Source organism: Oncorhynchus tshawytscha, linkage group LG21, assembly GCF_018296145.1.
Source record: "Oncorhynchus tshawytscha isolate Ot180627B linkage group LG21, Otsh_v2.0, whole genome shotgun sequence".
NCBI lineage: Eukaryota > Metazoa > Chordata > Actinopteri > Salmoniformes > Salmonidae > Oncorhynchus > Oncorhynchus tshawytscha.
The window spans coordinates 37,773,644-37,787,880 of record NC_056449.1 but is presented as its reverse complement, the minus strand read 5'-3'; the positions used below and the strand labels follow the sequence as shown (position 1 = coordinate 37,787,880).

The 14,237-nt window shown below is 43.0% G+C and overlaps 2 protein-coding genes across 2 annotated transcripts in view; both read left to right on the top strand.

Annotated features, from left to right (window-relative positions):
• The first annotated feature begins 3,613 nt into the window (after window positions 1–3,613).
• On the top strand, window positions 3,614–14,044 carry LOC121840355 (basic proline-rich protein-like). The gene is made up of 2 exons (XM_042303019.1): window positions 3,614–4,064; window positions 13,938–14,044. Exons 1-2 carry the CDS (start codon window positions 3,614–3,616, stop codon window positions 14,042–14,044), a joined length of 558 nt encoding a protein of 185 aa, XP_042158953.1.
• LOC112247710 (annexin A6) overlaps window positions 12,741–14,237 on the top strand; it is a 37,591-nt gene continuing 36,094 nt past the window's right edge. The window contains exon 1 of the mRNA XM_042303468.1: window positions 12,741–13,043. The gene's annotated coding sequence lies outside the window, so the exon portion shown is untranslated. The remainder of the gene's footprint in view (window positions 13,044–14,237) is intronic.

Below are 14,237 nucleotides of genomic sequence, written 5' to 3'. Positions count from 1 at the left end.
GGAATGGTCTAAGATCCCTCCTAATGTGTTCTCTAATCTCATAAAACATCTGGTAGGATTCTGTATAGAGGAATGGTCTAAGATCCCTCCTAATGTGTTCTAGAACTCATAAAACATCTGGTAGGATTCTGTATAGAGGAATGGTCTAAGATCCCTCCTAATGTGTTCTAGAACTCATAAAACATCTGGTAGGATTCTGTATAGAGGAATGGTCTAAGATCCCTCCTAATGTGTTCTAGAACTCATAAAACATCTGGTAGGATTCTGTATAGAGGAATGGTCTAAGATCCCTCCTAATGTGTTCTAGAACTCATAAAACATCTGGTAGGATTCTGTATAGAGGAATGGTCTAAGATCCCTCCTAATGTGTTCTAGAACTCATAAAACATCTGGTAGGATTCTGTACAGAGGAATGGTCTAAGATCCCTCCTAATGTGTTCTAGAACTCATAAAACATATGGTAGGATTCTGTATAGAGGAATAGTCTAAGATCCCTCCTAATGTGTTCTAGAACTCATCAAACATCTGGTAGGATTCTGTATAGAGGAATGGTCTAAGATCCCTCCTAATGTGTTCTAGAACTCATAAAACATCTGGTAGGATTATGTATAGAGGAATGGTCCAAGATCCCTCATAATGTGTTCTCTAATCTCATGAAACATCTGGTAGGATTCTGTATAGAGGAATGGTCTAAGATCCCTCATAATGTGTTCTCTAATCTCATAAAACATCTGGTAGGATTCTGTATAGAGGAATGGTCTAAGATCCCTCCTAATGTGTTCTAGAACTCATAAAACATCTGGTAGGATTCTGTATAGAGGAATGGTCTAAGATCCTTCCTAATTTGTTCTAGAACTCATAAAACATATGGTAGGATTCTGTATAGAGGAATGGTCTAAGATCCCTCCTAATGTGTTCTAGAACTCATAAAACATCTGGTAGGATTCTGTATAGAGGAATGGTCTAAGATCCCTCCTAATGTGTTCTAGAACTCATAAAACATCTGGTAGGATTCTGTATAGAGGAATGGTCTAAGATCCCTCCTAATGTGTTCTAGAACTCATAAAACATCTGGTAGGATTCTGTATAGAGGAATGGTCTAAGATCCCTCCTAATGTGTTCTAGAACTCATAAAACATCTGGTAGGATTCTGTATAGAGGAATGGTCTAAGATCCCTCCTAATGTGTTCTAGAACTCATAAAACATCTGGTAGGATTCTGTATAGAGGAATGGTCTAAGATCCCTCCTAATGTGTTCTAGAACTCAAAAAACATCTGGTAGGATTCTGAATAGAGGAATGGTCCAAGATCCCTCATAATGTGTTCTCTAATCTCATGAAACATCTGGTAGGATTCTGTATAGAGGAATGGTCCAAGATCCCTCATAATGTGTTCTCTAATCTCATGAAACATCTGGTAGGATTCTGTATAGAGGAATGGTCCAAGATCCCTCATAATGTGTTCTCTAATCTCATAAAACATTTGGTAGGATTCTGTATAGAGGATTGGTCCAAGATCCCTCATAATGTGTTCTCTAATCTCATGAAACATCTGGTAGGATTCTGTATAGAGGAATGGTCTAAGATCCCTCCTAATGTGTTCTCTAATCTCATAAAACATCTGGTAGGATTCTGTAGAGAGGAATGGTCTAAGATCCCTCCTAATGTGTTCTAGAACTCATAAAACATCTGGTAGGATTCTGTATAGAGGAATGGTCTAGGATCCCTCCTAATGTGTTCTAGAACTCCTAAAACATCTGGTAGGATTCTGTATAGAGCAATGGTCTAAGATCCCTCCTAATGTGTTCTAGAACTCATAAAACATCTGGTAGGATTCTGTATAGAGGAATGGTCTAAGATCCCTCCTAATGTGTTCTCTAATCTCATGAAACATCTGGTAGGATTCTGCTTAGAGGAATGGTCTAAGATCCCTCATAATGTGTTGTAGAACTCATAAAACAGCTGGTAGGATTCTGCATAGAGGAATGGTCTAAGATCCCTCCTAATGTGTTCTAGAACTCATAAAACATCTGGTAGGATTCTGTATAGAGGAATGGTCTAAGATCCCTCCTGATGTGTTCTAGAACTCATAAAACATCTGGTAGGATTCTGTATAGAGGAATAGTCTAAGATCCCTCCTAATGTGTTCTAGAACTCATAAAACATCTGGTAGGATTCTGTATAGAGGAATGGTCTAAGATCCCTCCTAATGTGTTCTAGAACTCATAAAACATCTGGTAGGATTCTGTATAGAGGAATAGTCTAAGATCCCTCCTAATGTGTTCTAGAACTCATAAAACATCGTAGAAAAAGGTCATGTATTGAAAGGTATTATTTTGAACTCAACTTTTTTGAGAAACAAAAATATTACTTGTTAAACAAAAACACTTTCTCTGAGCAATTGTATTACTATAACATAATATAATTTCCCCCAAAATGCTAGCATACAATATACAGGTAACTGTCGAAATAAAGGACACCCCAACATAAAGTGCCTTAATAGGGTGTTGGGTCACCACGAACCAGAACAGCTTCAATGCACCTCTGCATAGATTCTACTAGTGTCTGGAACTCTATTGGAGGGATGTGACATCATTCTTCATGAGGAATTCCGTTATTTGATGTTTTGTTGATGGTGGTGGAAAACTCTGTCTCAGGCGCCACTCCAGAATCTTCCATAAGTGTTCAATTGGGTTGAGATCTGGTGACTGAGACGGTCATGGCATGTGGCTTACATCGTTTCCATGCTCATCAAACCATTCAGTGACCACTCGTGCCCTGTCGATGGGGGCATAGCCATAGTAGCCAAAAGAATGTCCTGCCCAGCATTTTCATACATGACCCTAAGCATGCTAATTGCTTAATTAACTCAGGAACCACACCTGTGTGGAAGCACCTGTTTTCAATATACTTTGTATCGCTCATTTACTGAAGTTTCCCCTTTATTTTGGCACTACTGTAGCTAAGCATTTGAATTGTTTATTTCATACAGTCATTTTTTCTTCTCTTTATCAAGGGTGTCAATAATTTCAAAACCCACTGTAGCTGTCAGTCCACACAGTTTCTTTCTCAGCCCACACCACGACACACCCTGCATTGTCCCCATCATCTCAGTTAGGGCCGACTCTGGGGACGTGGTTATGTTTTTCTCTGTCTACAGCTGACAGGCTGCTCTAACTATCAACCCTGACAGAAAATGTCAAAATAATCACTATTAACTGAGAGATGAAGTCATAATTATCCCTATCGGTCTTGTTAGCTAGATAATTAAGATGAGAGAGAGAGAGAGAGACAGAGAGAGAGAGAGAGAGAGAGAGAGAGAGAGAGAGAGAGAGAGAGACAGAGAGAGAACGGGACAAAGCTGCTTTCATGGTTCATAACCTTGGTTCGGGCTGTACACTTACTCTTTGTGACTGTGGGGTTGTTTCATTTTCTTTCCCCCTGAGCCTCCTCTCGTCTCCCATAAAGGGACTTCAGCCAACCCTAATCTCTCCTGGCGTCCACCTCCCCTTAGGAACGGACTGGGATCAGAAATTGGCCCGGGCATTTCTAACACACCCCATTTCCCCCCTTATTAGCCAAATCATTATAATTCTTCTCACTGGGCTAAAGAGATGCCCATGGCCAGTCCCTGTCGCTTCCCCTGCCCTGCCTCTCCACCCCCCTGGCCCACCCCTGCCTGCCTCTCCACCCCTGGCCCACCCCTGCCCGCCTCTCCACCCCCTGGCCCACCCCCTGCCCTGCCCTCCACCCCTCCACCCTTGGCTGGCTCCACCCCTGGCCCACCCCTGCCCTGCCCTCCACCCCCTGGCCCACCCCTGCCCTGCCTCTCCACCCCCTGGCTCCCGGCCCTGCCTCTCCACCCTACCCGGCCCTGGCTCCACCCCCTGGGCCCTGCCTCTCCACCCCTGGCTGCCCTGCTCCCCCCCGGCCCTGCCTCTCCACCCCCTGGCCCACCCCTGCCCTGCCTCTCCACCCCTGGCTCCCCCTGCCCTGCCCACCCCTGCCCTGCCTCTCCAACCCCTGCCCTGCTCCACCCCCTGGCCCACCCCCTGCCCTGCCCTGGCCCACCCCTGCCCTGCCTCCACCCCCTGGCTCCTCCTCTCTCTGTCTCTCTCTCTCAATTCAATTCAAGGGCTTTATTGGCATGGGAAACATGTGTTAACATTGCCAAAGCAAGTGAGGTAGATAATATATAAAGTGAATATATAAAGTGAAATAAACAATAAAAATTAACAGTAAACTCTCTGTCTCTGTCTCTCTCTCTCTCACACTATCTCTGTCTCTCTGTCTCTCTGTCACTCACACACTATCTCAGTCTCTCTGTCTCTCTCTCTCTGTCTCTCTCTCTCTCTCTCTCAATTCAATTCAAGGGCTTTATTGGCATGGGAAACATGTGTTAACATTGCCAAAGCAAGTGAGGTAGATAATATATGAAGTGAATATATAAAGTGAAATAACAATAAAAATTAACAGTAAACTCTCTCTCTCTGTCTCTCTCTCTCTCTCTCTGTCTCTCTGTCTCTCTGTCTCTCTGTCACTCACACACTCTCTCTCTGTCTCTCTCTCTCTCTCTCTGTCTCTCTCTCTCAATTCAATTCAAGGGCTTTATTCATGTGTTAACATTCAAGTCTAGATAATATATCTGAATATATCTGAAATAAACTAAAAATTCTAAACTCTCTGTCTCTCTGTCTCTCTCTCTCTCTCACACTATCTCTGTCTCTCTGTCTCTCTGTCTCTCTGTCACTCACACTATCTCAGTCTCTCTGTCTCTCTCTCTCTGTCTCTCTCTCTCTCTCTCTCTCAATTCTGTCTGGCTTTCTCTGTCTGTGTTAACATTGCTCAAAGCAAGTCTGTCTGTCTATATCTGAAATAACTTCTCTCTCTCTCTCTCTCTCTCTCTCTCTCTCTCTGTCTCTCTCTCTCTCTGTCTCTGTCTCTCTCTCTCTCTCTCTCTCTCTGTCTCTCTCTCTCTCTCTCTGTCTCTCTCTCTGTCTCTCTCTCTCTCTCTCTCTCTCTCTCTCTCTCTCTCTCTCTCTCTCTCTCTCTCTCTCTGTCTCTCTCTGTCTCTCTCTCTCTCTCTCTCTCTCTCTCTCTCTCTCTCTCTCTCTCTCTCTGTCTCTCTCTCTCTCTCTGTCTCTCTCTCTCTCTCTCTCTCTCTGTCTCTCTCTCTCTCTCTCTCTCTCTCTCTCTCTCTCTCTCTCTCTCTCTCTCTCTCTCTCTCTCTCTCTCTCTCTCTCTCTCTCACTATCTATGTCTCTGTCTCTCTCTCTCTCTCTCACACACACACACTATCTATGTCTGCTGTGAAACAGGACTCTACTCTCTCATGCACCTCTCACACTCACACACACACACACACACACACACACACACGCTGCTGCTGTGAAACAGGACAGTCATACTCTCACATGCACACACCCACACACACACACACACACACACACACACACACACACACACACACACACACACACACACACACACACACACACACACACACACACACACACACACAGCTGCTGCTGTGAAATAGAACAGTCATGGTTCGTGAGGAAGGTTTATAAGCAGAGAGAGATAACGAGGAGGCAGAATCACACTGAACCTCAGTAAAGTCCACATGCATGGTGAGTCTGTGTCCCAAATGGCACCCTATTCCCTATTTAGTGCACTACTTTTGACCTAAGTCAAGTGACTTGAGTGACCTGAGACCTAACCTGAGTCAACAACCACCCGGGCCACTGCCTGTTCACCCCGCTGTCATCCAGAAGGCGAGGTCAGTACAGGTGCATCAAAGCTGGGACCGAGAGACTAAAAAACAGCTTCTATCTCAAGGCCATCAGACTGTTAAACAACCATCAATAACATTGAGTGGCTGCTGCCAACATACAGACTCAATCTCTACCCACTTTTATAATTAACATGTGGATGTAATAAATGTAATAAATTATTAGATTACTTGTTAGATATTGCTGCATGGTCTGAACTAGAAACACAAGCATTTCGCTACACTTGCATTAACATCTGCTAAACATGTGTATGTGACCATTTTTTTATTATTATTTTATTTGAGACTTAACCAGGTTAGAATCAAGTCACTTCCCTGTGTGCAAAGACAGTGGGTTTGACAGATTGAACACACAAATATGCATTCAGGCAGGAAAATTGCATATGTTTTTATTTAACAAGGCAAGTCAGTTAAGAACTAATTCTTATTGACAATGGTGGCCTAAGAACAGTGGGTTAACTGCCTTGTTCAGGGGCAGAACGACACATTTTTACCTTGTCAGCTCGGGGATTCGGTCTAGCAACCTTTCAGGTTACTGGCCCAACGCTCTAACCACTAGGCTACCCTGCCGCCTCTACACTCTAACCACTAGGCTACCCTGCCGCCTCTACACTCTAACCACTAGGCTACCCTGCCGCCCCTACACTCTAACCACTAGGCTACCTGCTGCCTCTACACACTAACCACTAGGCTACCTGCCGCCTCTACACTCTAACCACTAGGCTACCTGCCGCCTCTACACTCTAACCACTAGGCTACCTGCCGCCCCTACACTCTAACCACTAGGCTACCTGCCGCCTCTACACTCTAACCACTAGGCTACCCTGCCGCCTCTACACTCTAACCACTAGGCTACCCTGCCGCCTCTACACTCTAACCACTAGGCTACCTGCCGCCTCTACACTCTAACCACTAGGCTACCCTGCCGCCTCTACACTCTAACCACTAGGCTACCCTGCCGCCTCTACACTCTAACCACTAGGCTACCTGCCACCCCAGTAAATAAATAAATATATATATATATATAAACATCCCAAATTACTATTTCTAGTTTATTCTCTCTCAGAACCCAGTTCACTGCTGTTCATTTGTTGTTCATTTGTTGTTGTTTTGTTGTTGTTGTTGTTGAGTGGACGGACAAATATATCCGCTGTCTGTGTTTACTCTGATGAGGGCAAAGTGTTTTTTTACAGCCATATATACAAGGCCTGGTTGTGTGACCCTCCTACTCACTAGATTGATTTAAGTAGCCTTAGACTTGTCTGCTACATCTGGCCCATAATGTCCTCATTATTACACACAGATTGCATCCAAAATGGCACCCTATTCCCTATGTAGGGCACTACTTTTGACCAGAGCCCTAAGGGCACTTATGCACTACATAGGGAATTTTTTAATTTATTTTTTATTTTACCTTAAATAAAGGTAAAATAAATTTAAAAATTAAAAAATTCCCTATGTAGTGCATAAGTGCCCTTAGGAAATTAAGAAATATCAGAACGAGCAATATCTGAACGAGCAATGTCAGAGATACTGAACAAAAATATAAATAAATATAAACGCAACATGCAACAATTTCAACGATTTTACCGAGCTACAGTTCATATTTGGAAATCAGTCAACTGAAATACATTTATTAGGCCGTAATCTATGGATTTCATGAGTGGGCAGGGGTGCAGCCATGAGTGGGCCTGGGACGGCATAGGCCCACAAACTTGGGAGCCAGGCTCTGCCAAATAGAATGATTTTAGTACAGGGCTTTATTACAGACAGAGATACTCCTCAGTTTCATCAGCTGTCCGGGTGGCTGGTCTCAGATGATCCCGCAGGTAAAGAAGCCGGATGTGGAGTTCCTGGGTGGAGTAGTTACACGTGGTCTGTAGTTGTGAGGCAAGTTGGAAATAATGCCAAATTCTCTAAAATGACATTGGAGGGGGCTTATGGTAGAGAAATGAACATTCAATTCTTTGTCAACAGTTCTGGTGGACATTCCTGCAGTCAGCATGCCAATTGCACTCTCCCTAAAAACTTGAGACATTTGTGGAATTGTGTTGTGTGACAAAACTGCACATTTTAGGGTGGCCTTCTATTGTCCCCAACACAAGGTGCACCTGTGTAATGGTCATGCTGTTTAATCTGCTTCTTGATATGTCACACCTGTCAGGTGGATGGATTATCTTGCCGAAGGAAAAATGCTCACTAACATTCACTAAATGTAAACACATTTGTGCATATGGACACTTTCTGGGATCTTTTATTTCAGCTCATGAAACATGGGACCAACACTTTACATGTTGCATTCACTCCCTGAACTTGCTTCACGACTCAGCGCACTCGTTATTGTAGACAGCTCCATTTTGTTGTAAAACTATGGCAGTAGGACAGTAATCTAGGGGGAAAAACACACTTATCTTTCCCTGGGATGTTATTGAAAGGTATCAAAGACAGCATACCGTGGCAGATGAACCCATCTTCTAAAAAAGACTCAAAATGCCATCATACTTTGCCGGGGATTGGGAACATTTTAATCTCCAAAAACGGTCTACTCTGTTTGTGCTGTAAGGTGCATGAGCAGGAAAGCCAGGTGACTTCTGGGAAGCTCTGAGTAACAGGGGAGAAGTAGTGGTAAGTATTTCTGGCAGTGATTTAAGTACAGTCATGATCCAGCTATGAGGGTTGTCTCTATTTCTTTCTTACTCTCCCTCTCACTTTCTCATTCCCTTTACACCCATGGACAGATTATGCGTGTAGATGAAGACTCTGCTGGGACTGAATGGGAAGGACAACCAGTCCTTCAAGGATTCCACGATTGCTAAATATTATGAGAGGGCTTCTTAAATTTGACCTATCACCACACTATTTCTGCATGTGACAGTAAAATCGTTGCAATATGATTGCATGAAACCGACCCATCACCGCAGTAAAAAAACGAGAGCTCGCAATTCCAACCAATCATCACACATTTACTGCATAATGTCACGTCAACAAACTTTTTCCCTCTTCAGCACATTTTCGCAACAAATTGGACAAAATCATAACATATTGTCATGCAAAAGGTCCAAATTTTCCCAGAAAAATCAACCATTTTTGCCCAGAAAATATCACAAATAATCCCAGCGAAATCCTGGGGGGACTGCATAACGAGCAACATTAGCAAATTGTGTGGGGGTTTTCATCACTGGTTATTTGGTTGTATGATGATTGGGCAAAGACGGTGCTTATGGTGGCTTCATGTGCTCGTGGGAAATGGGAAACTACGAGGTGGGAAGTTGACATGATTGTGTTTATGTGCCTTTGAAGTCGGAAACAATTGCTCAACCAAAAAGATTTTAGCTAGCTTGCGTAACATTGACATAAGGTCAAAGTAGCTACATTCTCCATATTGATCATTTTGTAATTGTCAAAACTGAATTTGTTGTCATCTTTTGGTTAGAAAGGTAAAAATGAAAAGGTAAAAAGTCTGTAACTCGGGTAATTCAATTTTTTCAGAGTTTCCCACTTGTGATTCCGACTTGGAGGGTCATCCAAGTGGAATTTCCCACTGAAAACTAGGAGCTTCCAATAACTCCAAAAGCACGTGAACGCAGCACTCGTGAATAAAAATTGATCGGAAGGGAGGGGGGGGATGCTTTGGCTGAGAGTTTCAGAGATTTTTTGCTGGAACTCTCACTTTCTAACAGAGAACGAACATACGGCTGACCAAATTACACAAGATTTTACTTTGGGGTTAACAAAGATTACTCACACTCTGAATTCTCTGGCCCTCCCCCTCTCTCTCTCTCTCTCTGCCTCTCTATCTCTCGTGCTCCCCTCTCTCTCGTTACCCCAAATTCTGATCTCTCTGGCCCTCCCCCTCTACCCCCCCCTCTCTCTCTCTCTCTCTCTCGTGCTCCCCTCTCTCTTGTTCCCCCAAGTTCTGATCTCTCTGCCCCTTCCCCTCTCTGGTTCTCTCTCACACTCTTCCCCTTTTTTTCTCTCTCTCTCTCTCTCTCTCTCTCTCTCTCTCTCTCTCTCTGTGTCTCTCTCTCATGCTCTCTCCCTCTCTCTTGTTCCCCAAGTTCTGATCTCTGTGTCCCCTTGCCCCCTCTTGTTCCTCTTGCTCTGCCCCCCTCTCTCTTGTTCTCCCCCCTCTCTCTCACTCGCTCTCTCTCTCCCCCTCTCTTTCTCTATCGCTCTCTCTCACTCTTTCTCCCCCTCGTTCTCTATCTCTCCTCCCACCTCCTTCTCTCTCACTCTATATCCCCCTCTCTCCAATCTAGCCTTGCATTCCGCACCGTCTTACCGGAATGGCTCTCTCTATGGCCAGCAGAGACAGAAATAGCCCAGTCACAATCGTTCACAAGGCATGCTCTGCTCCGTCATAGTCACAAACCGGCAGGCCTCACATCTCACACACACCAGTCTCTCTCTCTCTCTCTCTCTCTCTCTCTCTCACTAAGGTTCAAACTGTTATAACAGTGGAATACTACATCTGATAAGGTTGTACATTGTACATATACATCATTGTTTCAATACTGGCTCCTCTCATATGTAACATGATTGTAACATAAAAAAGGGGAGTATTCACTCTGGTGGTGGTGGCTCCTCTGCATGCAACCTGGACTCAGAGGTAGACGTAACATAGTAAACATAGCTGAAGTTCAGCTTCATTTTAAGGTTTATGAATAAAAGTTGAAAAGATGTCATTTACAGACAATGGTTATGTATTCTATGGCCAAATTTCAACTGCACAAACAGTACATTCTCATTGAAGGAAGCATTATATCACAATGATCATTTTGTTGAATCCTTTTTAAAATAGCAAAGAGGAGTCAACTGCAGGGTTCTGTCATATAATATGTATCATTGCTCCCGTCTCTCAAATGCACGTATGTTATCTTTTTCCCAAGCTTTAAATCTGGAGACAATAATGTACAAAGTAGTATATACTGTACTCTATATCATCTACTGCATCTTTATGTAATACATGTATCACTAGCCACTTTAAACTATGCCACTTTGTTTACATACTCATCTCATATGTATATACTGTACTCCATACCATCCACTGCATCTTGCCTATGCCGTTCTGTACCATCACTCATTCACATATCTTTATGTACATATTCTTTATCCCTTTACACTTGTGTGTATAAGGTAGTAGTTTTGGAATTGTTAGGTTAGATTACTCATTGGTTATTACTGCATTGTCGGAACTAGAAGCACAAGCATTTCGCTACACTCGCATTAACATCTGCTAACCATGTGTATGTGACAAATACATTTGATTTGTTTTGATTTGAATCACAAAATATACCACTAGACCACTTCAACTCCAGTAACATTCTCGGTAAAACAGTTACATTCCTATTTTTTCTTTGCTATAACTGTGATATGTTGTCGTTTATCTACCTTACTCGAACGCACTGTCTGTAAGTCGCTCTGGATAAGATTGTCTGCTGAATGACCCAAATGTAAATGTAAAACCAAACGCTTGCAAAGCATGCTGGGTGTTATTCTAATGAGCTCCGTGCCCAAACAAGTACACATTTGGTTGTCCGGACCAGAAAAAATCTGAATGAATCATGAACGTCTAGGTTATGTTTTACAAGTTTGAACAGCACAGTACAGTATGGTGTAGTTCAGTGCAGTAGAGTATAGTACAGTCCGGTAAATAACAGAGTTTAATTCAGTAGAGTACAGTACAGTACAGTTTAATTCAGTAGAGTATAGTAAAGTACAGTTTAATTCAGTAGAGTACAGTACAGTTTAATTCAGTAGAGTACAGTACAGTTTAATTCAGTAGAGTAAAGTACAGTTTAATTTAGTAGAGTACAGTACAGTTTAATTCAGTAGAGTACAGTACAGTTTAATTCAGTAGAGTACAGTATAGTTTAATTCAGTAGAGTACAGTACAGTACAGTTTAATTCAGTAGAGTACAGTACAGTTCAGTTTAATTCAGTACAGTACAGTACAGTTTAATTCAGTAGAGTACAGTAAAGTACAGTTTAATTCAGTAGAGTACAGTTTAATTCAGTAGAGTACAGTACAGTTTAATTCAGTTGAATACAGTACAGTACCAAAACAAATTTGAACCAATTATAGACATCAATACTTGGGCCAAATATAGGCCGGTACAGACCGAACGCCTGTGGATGCGGTCCGGACTGGACCATATATGAACCAAACATACACGTCTATGTTTGGGCCAAATTAAGGCCATTGACGTTGAGATGAAGGCCGGACCAAAAAAAGACCTCCAAAAAATGACCAGACAATAGTGACTGCAGCCCAGAAATCAGTGAGTTCCTGCATCTGCAGGAACACCCCCACTCGAGCATCCCATTGGTTCCTGCATGAACGCCCCCACTCAAGCACCCCATTGGTTCCTGACACCGGTAGACAGTGTCCTTCGCTCTCGCCTGACGAACACCGGGCCTCACCATCAGTAACAGAACTTTGTGAAAACAGTGCCCGACAGGCGGGGCGAAGAACACTGTCTACCGGTCACTTCTGCCTCCCGCTAGCACAGCAGACACTGTGTGTTAGCTAACTAGCTAGCTTGCTATTTAGGGACACTGTGCGCTAGCTAACATAGTACACGGTGTCTCTCCTGCTGTGTACTGTGCTGTGTGCCTGCTGGAAAACAGTGCTCACAGGCGGGGACACTCTCTCCTGGTATACGGCTAGCTAGCTATCGTTGTCACCCCTGCCCCTTCTTCGGTGGGTTTTACCTTCTTTTTTTTAAAAACTTTATTTAACTAGGTAAGTCAGTTTAAGAACAAATTCTTATTTACAATGAAGGCCTACCCTGGCCAAACCCTCCCCTAACCCAGACGACGCTGGGCCAATTGTGCACCTCCCTATGGGACTCCCAATCACTGCCCACATGCAGGAACGCCCCGATTTTCAGGCTGCAATTCTACCCTTCTCTGAATTGACAAGACCAAAAAAAGACGTCTAAAGACGGTCTGTGCTTAGTGTGTATACGAAGCGTACAGAAAACCACACAGCACGTGTGAATAGGTTGTTTACATATTTATTTATTTATCATAACACCGTTTTTATCTAGCGTGAACGGGCTCCCTGTTAGAAAGGGGGAACTCTTTTGACGCACCGCCCGTGAGCACCGCAGTTATTACGTGAGCTCGAGGACAGGGAATTAGACAGCTGGCCGTTTCAACACCGGGCTAAACGCAACCGATAAAAACAGGATAGAGGAGGTCAGGACTGCAGCGGGGTTGATTTGGATCATATTAGTTCGGTAAAAGAGGTGAGTTTGGGTTTTGCTTTGTAGTGAATTTTCTATAGTGTCAAATGCTCAACAATATAGACTAAGATAATTTTGGCGCAAGTCATGTGAAGACAATAACGGAGCTATAACGGTTTGTTCAGGGTATTATTAGCCCAGCCCAAGTCCATGATATGAGAATAATAGACAGACAGACAGACAGACAGTTCCATTTTTACAAACCAAGAATCTAAGTGTTAAGAACAACATAGAGAAAAGGATGTTGTAAATGTAAAGGTAATGGATTTGAGCATAGACATGAGTCATGTTTATCATTGATGTCCATTGTGTAAACAGTATAATTCTAAATGATGTGTTTTAAACAGAATTCAAACAAACAAAAAAGTTATGCTTTATGAATAAAAAGTTGTATAATTTTGGGGTGGGAGACTGAGAGATGGGGTGTGGTCGTGGACATGATCTGTGGATATAGCAGATGTTTGGATCGAACCGTGCTTGATGGATATTTTAGCAGACTAAACACTGCCGTGGGCTTATTTTAAACATATTCTCACTAATGGAGAAACTGTCTGAAATTCTACAATTGACTGCAATACTGTGTGCTTATGCCAGAGGACAGCTTGTCCTCACTAAGTGTTTCTCCTGTGATATATATTCTTACTGAGAATCTAAATGACTTACATTTCATTTGGAAAGTCCGACAGAATTCCCTTTACTTATACACAAATTTAGAAGCCAAACTAGTTTTTTTTCCATCTACTGTAGAATCCATCCGCATAGACCATGTGGGTTTTAGTTCTAAGTTGAGATGATACAAAACAGTTCCAACAAGAATGCAATAACAAGTTTGACCTAACCCTACCTTTGTAAAAGTAGATGTTTCTTTATTAAATGTCCTTTTCTCTACCTCACCAGATGCTAAGGCCTACGGTACCACTCTGAAAGGGAACCCTGTAGCCTTACTGAACCGCAGGGGAAGAGCAGCCTACATGTTTCCTTTGGAAAACGTGGCTATGCTTTAACCACTAGGCCATAAGCCAACAACCCTACAAGTAATCCAATTCAAAATGGCCTCCTTGGTCCCCCTCATGTCTTCTCCCTGCATAATCCTATAGGAATCTGTAGCAAGCCCACTAGTGACATTTATTATGAAACAGTATTTTGACTTTCCAATGCAGTCTTCTCTGGTGCAGGTTCTGTGGATGGTGTTGTGCT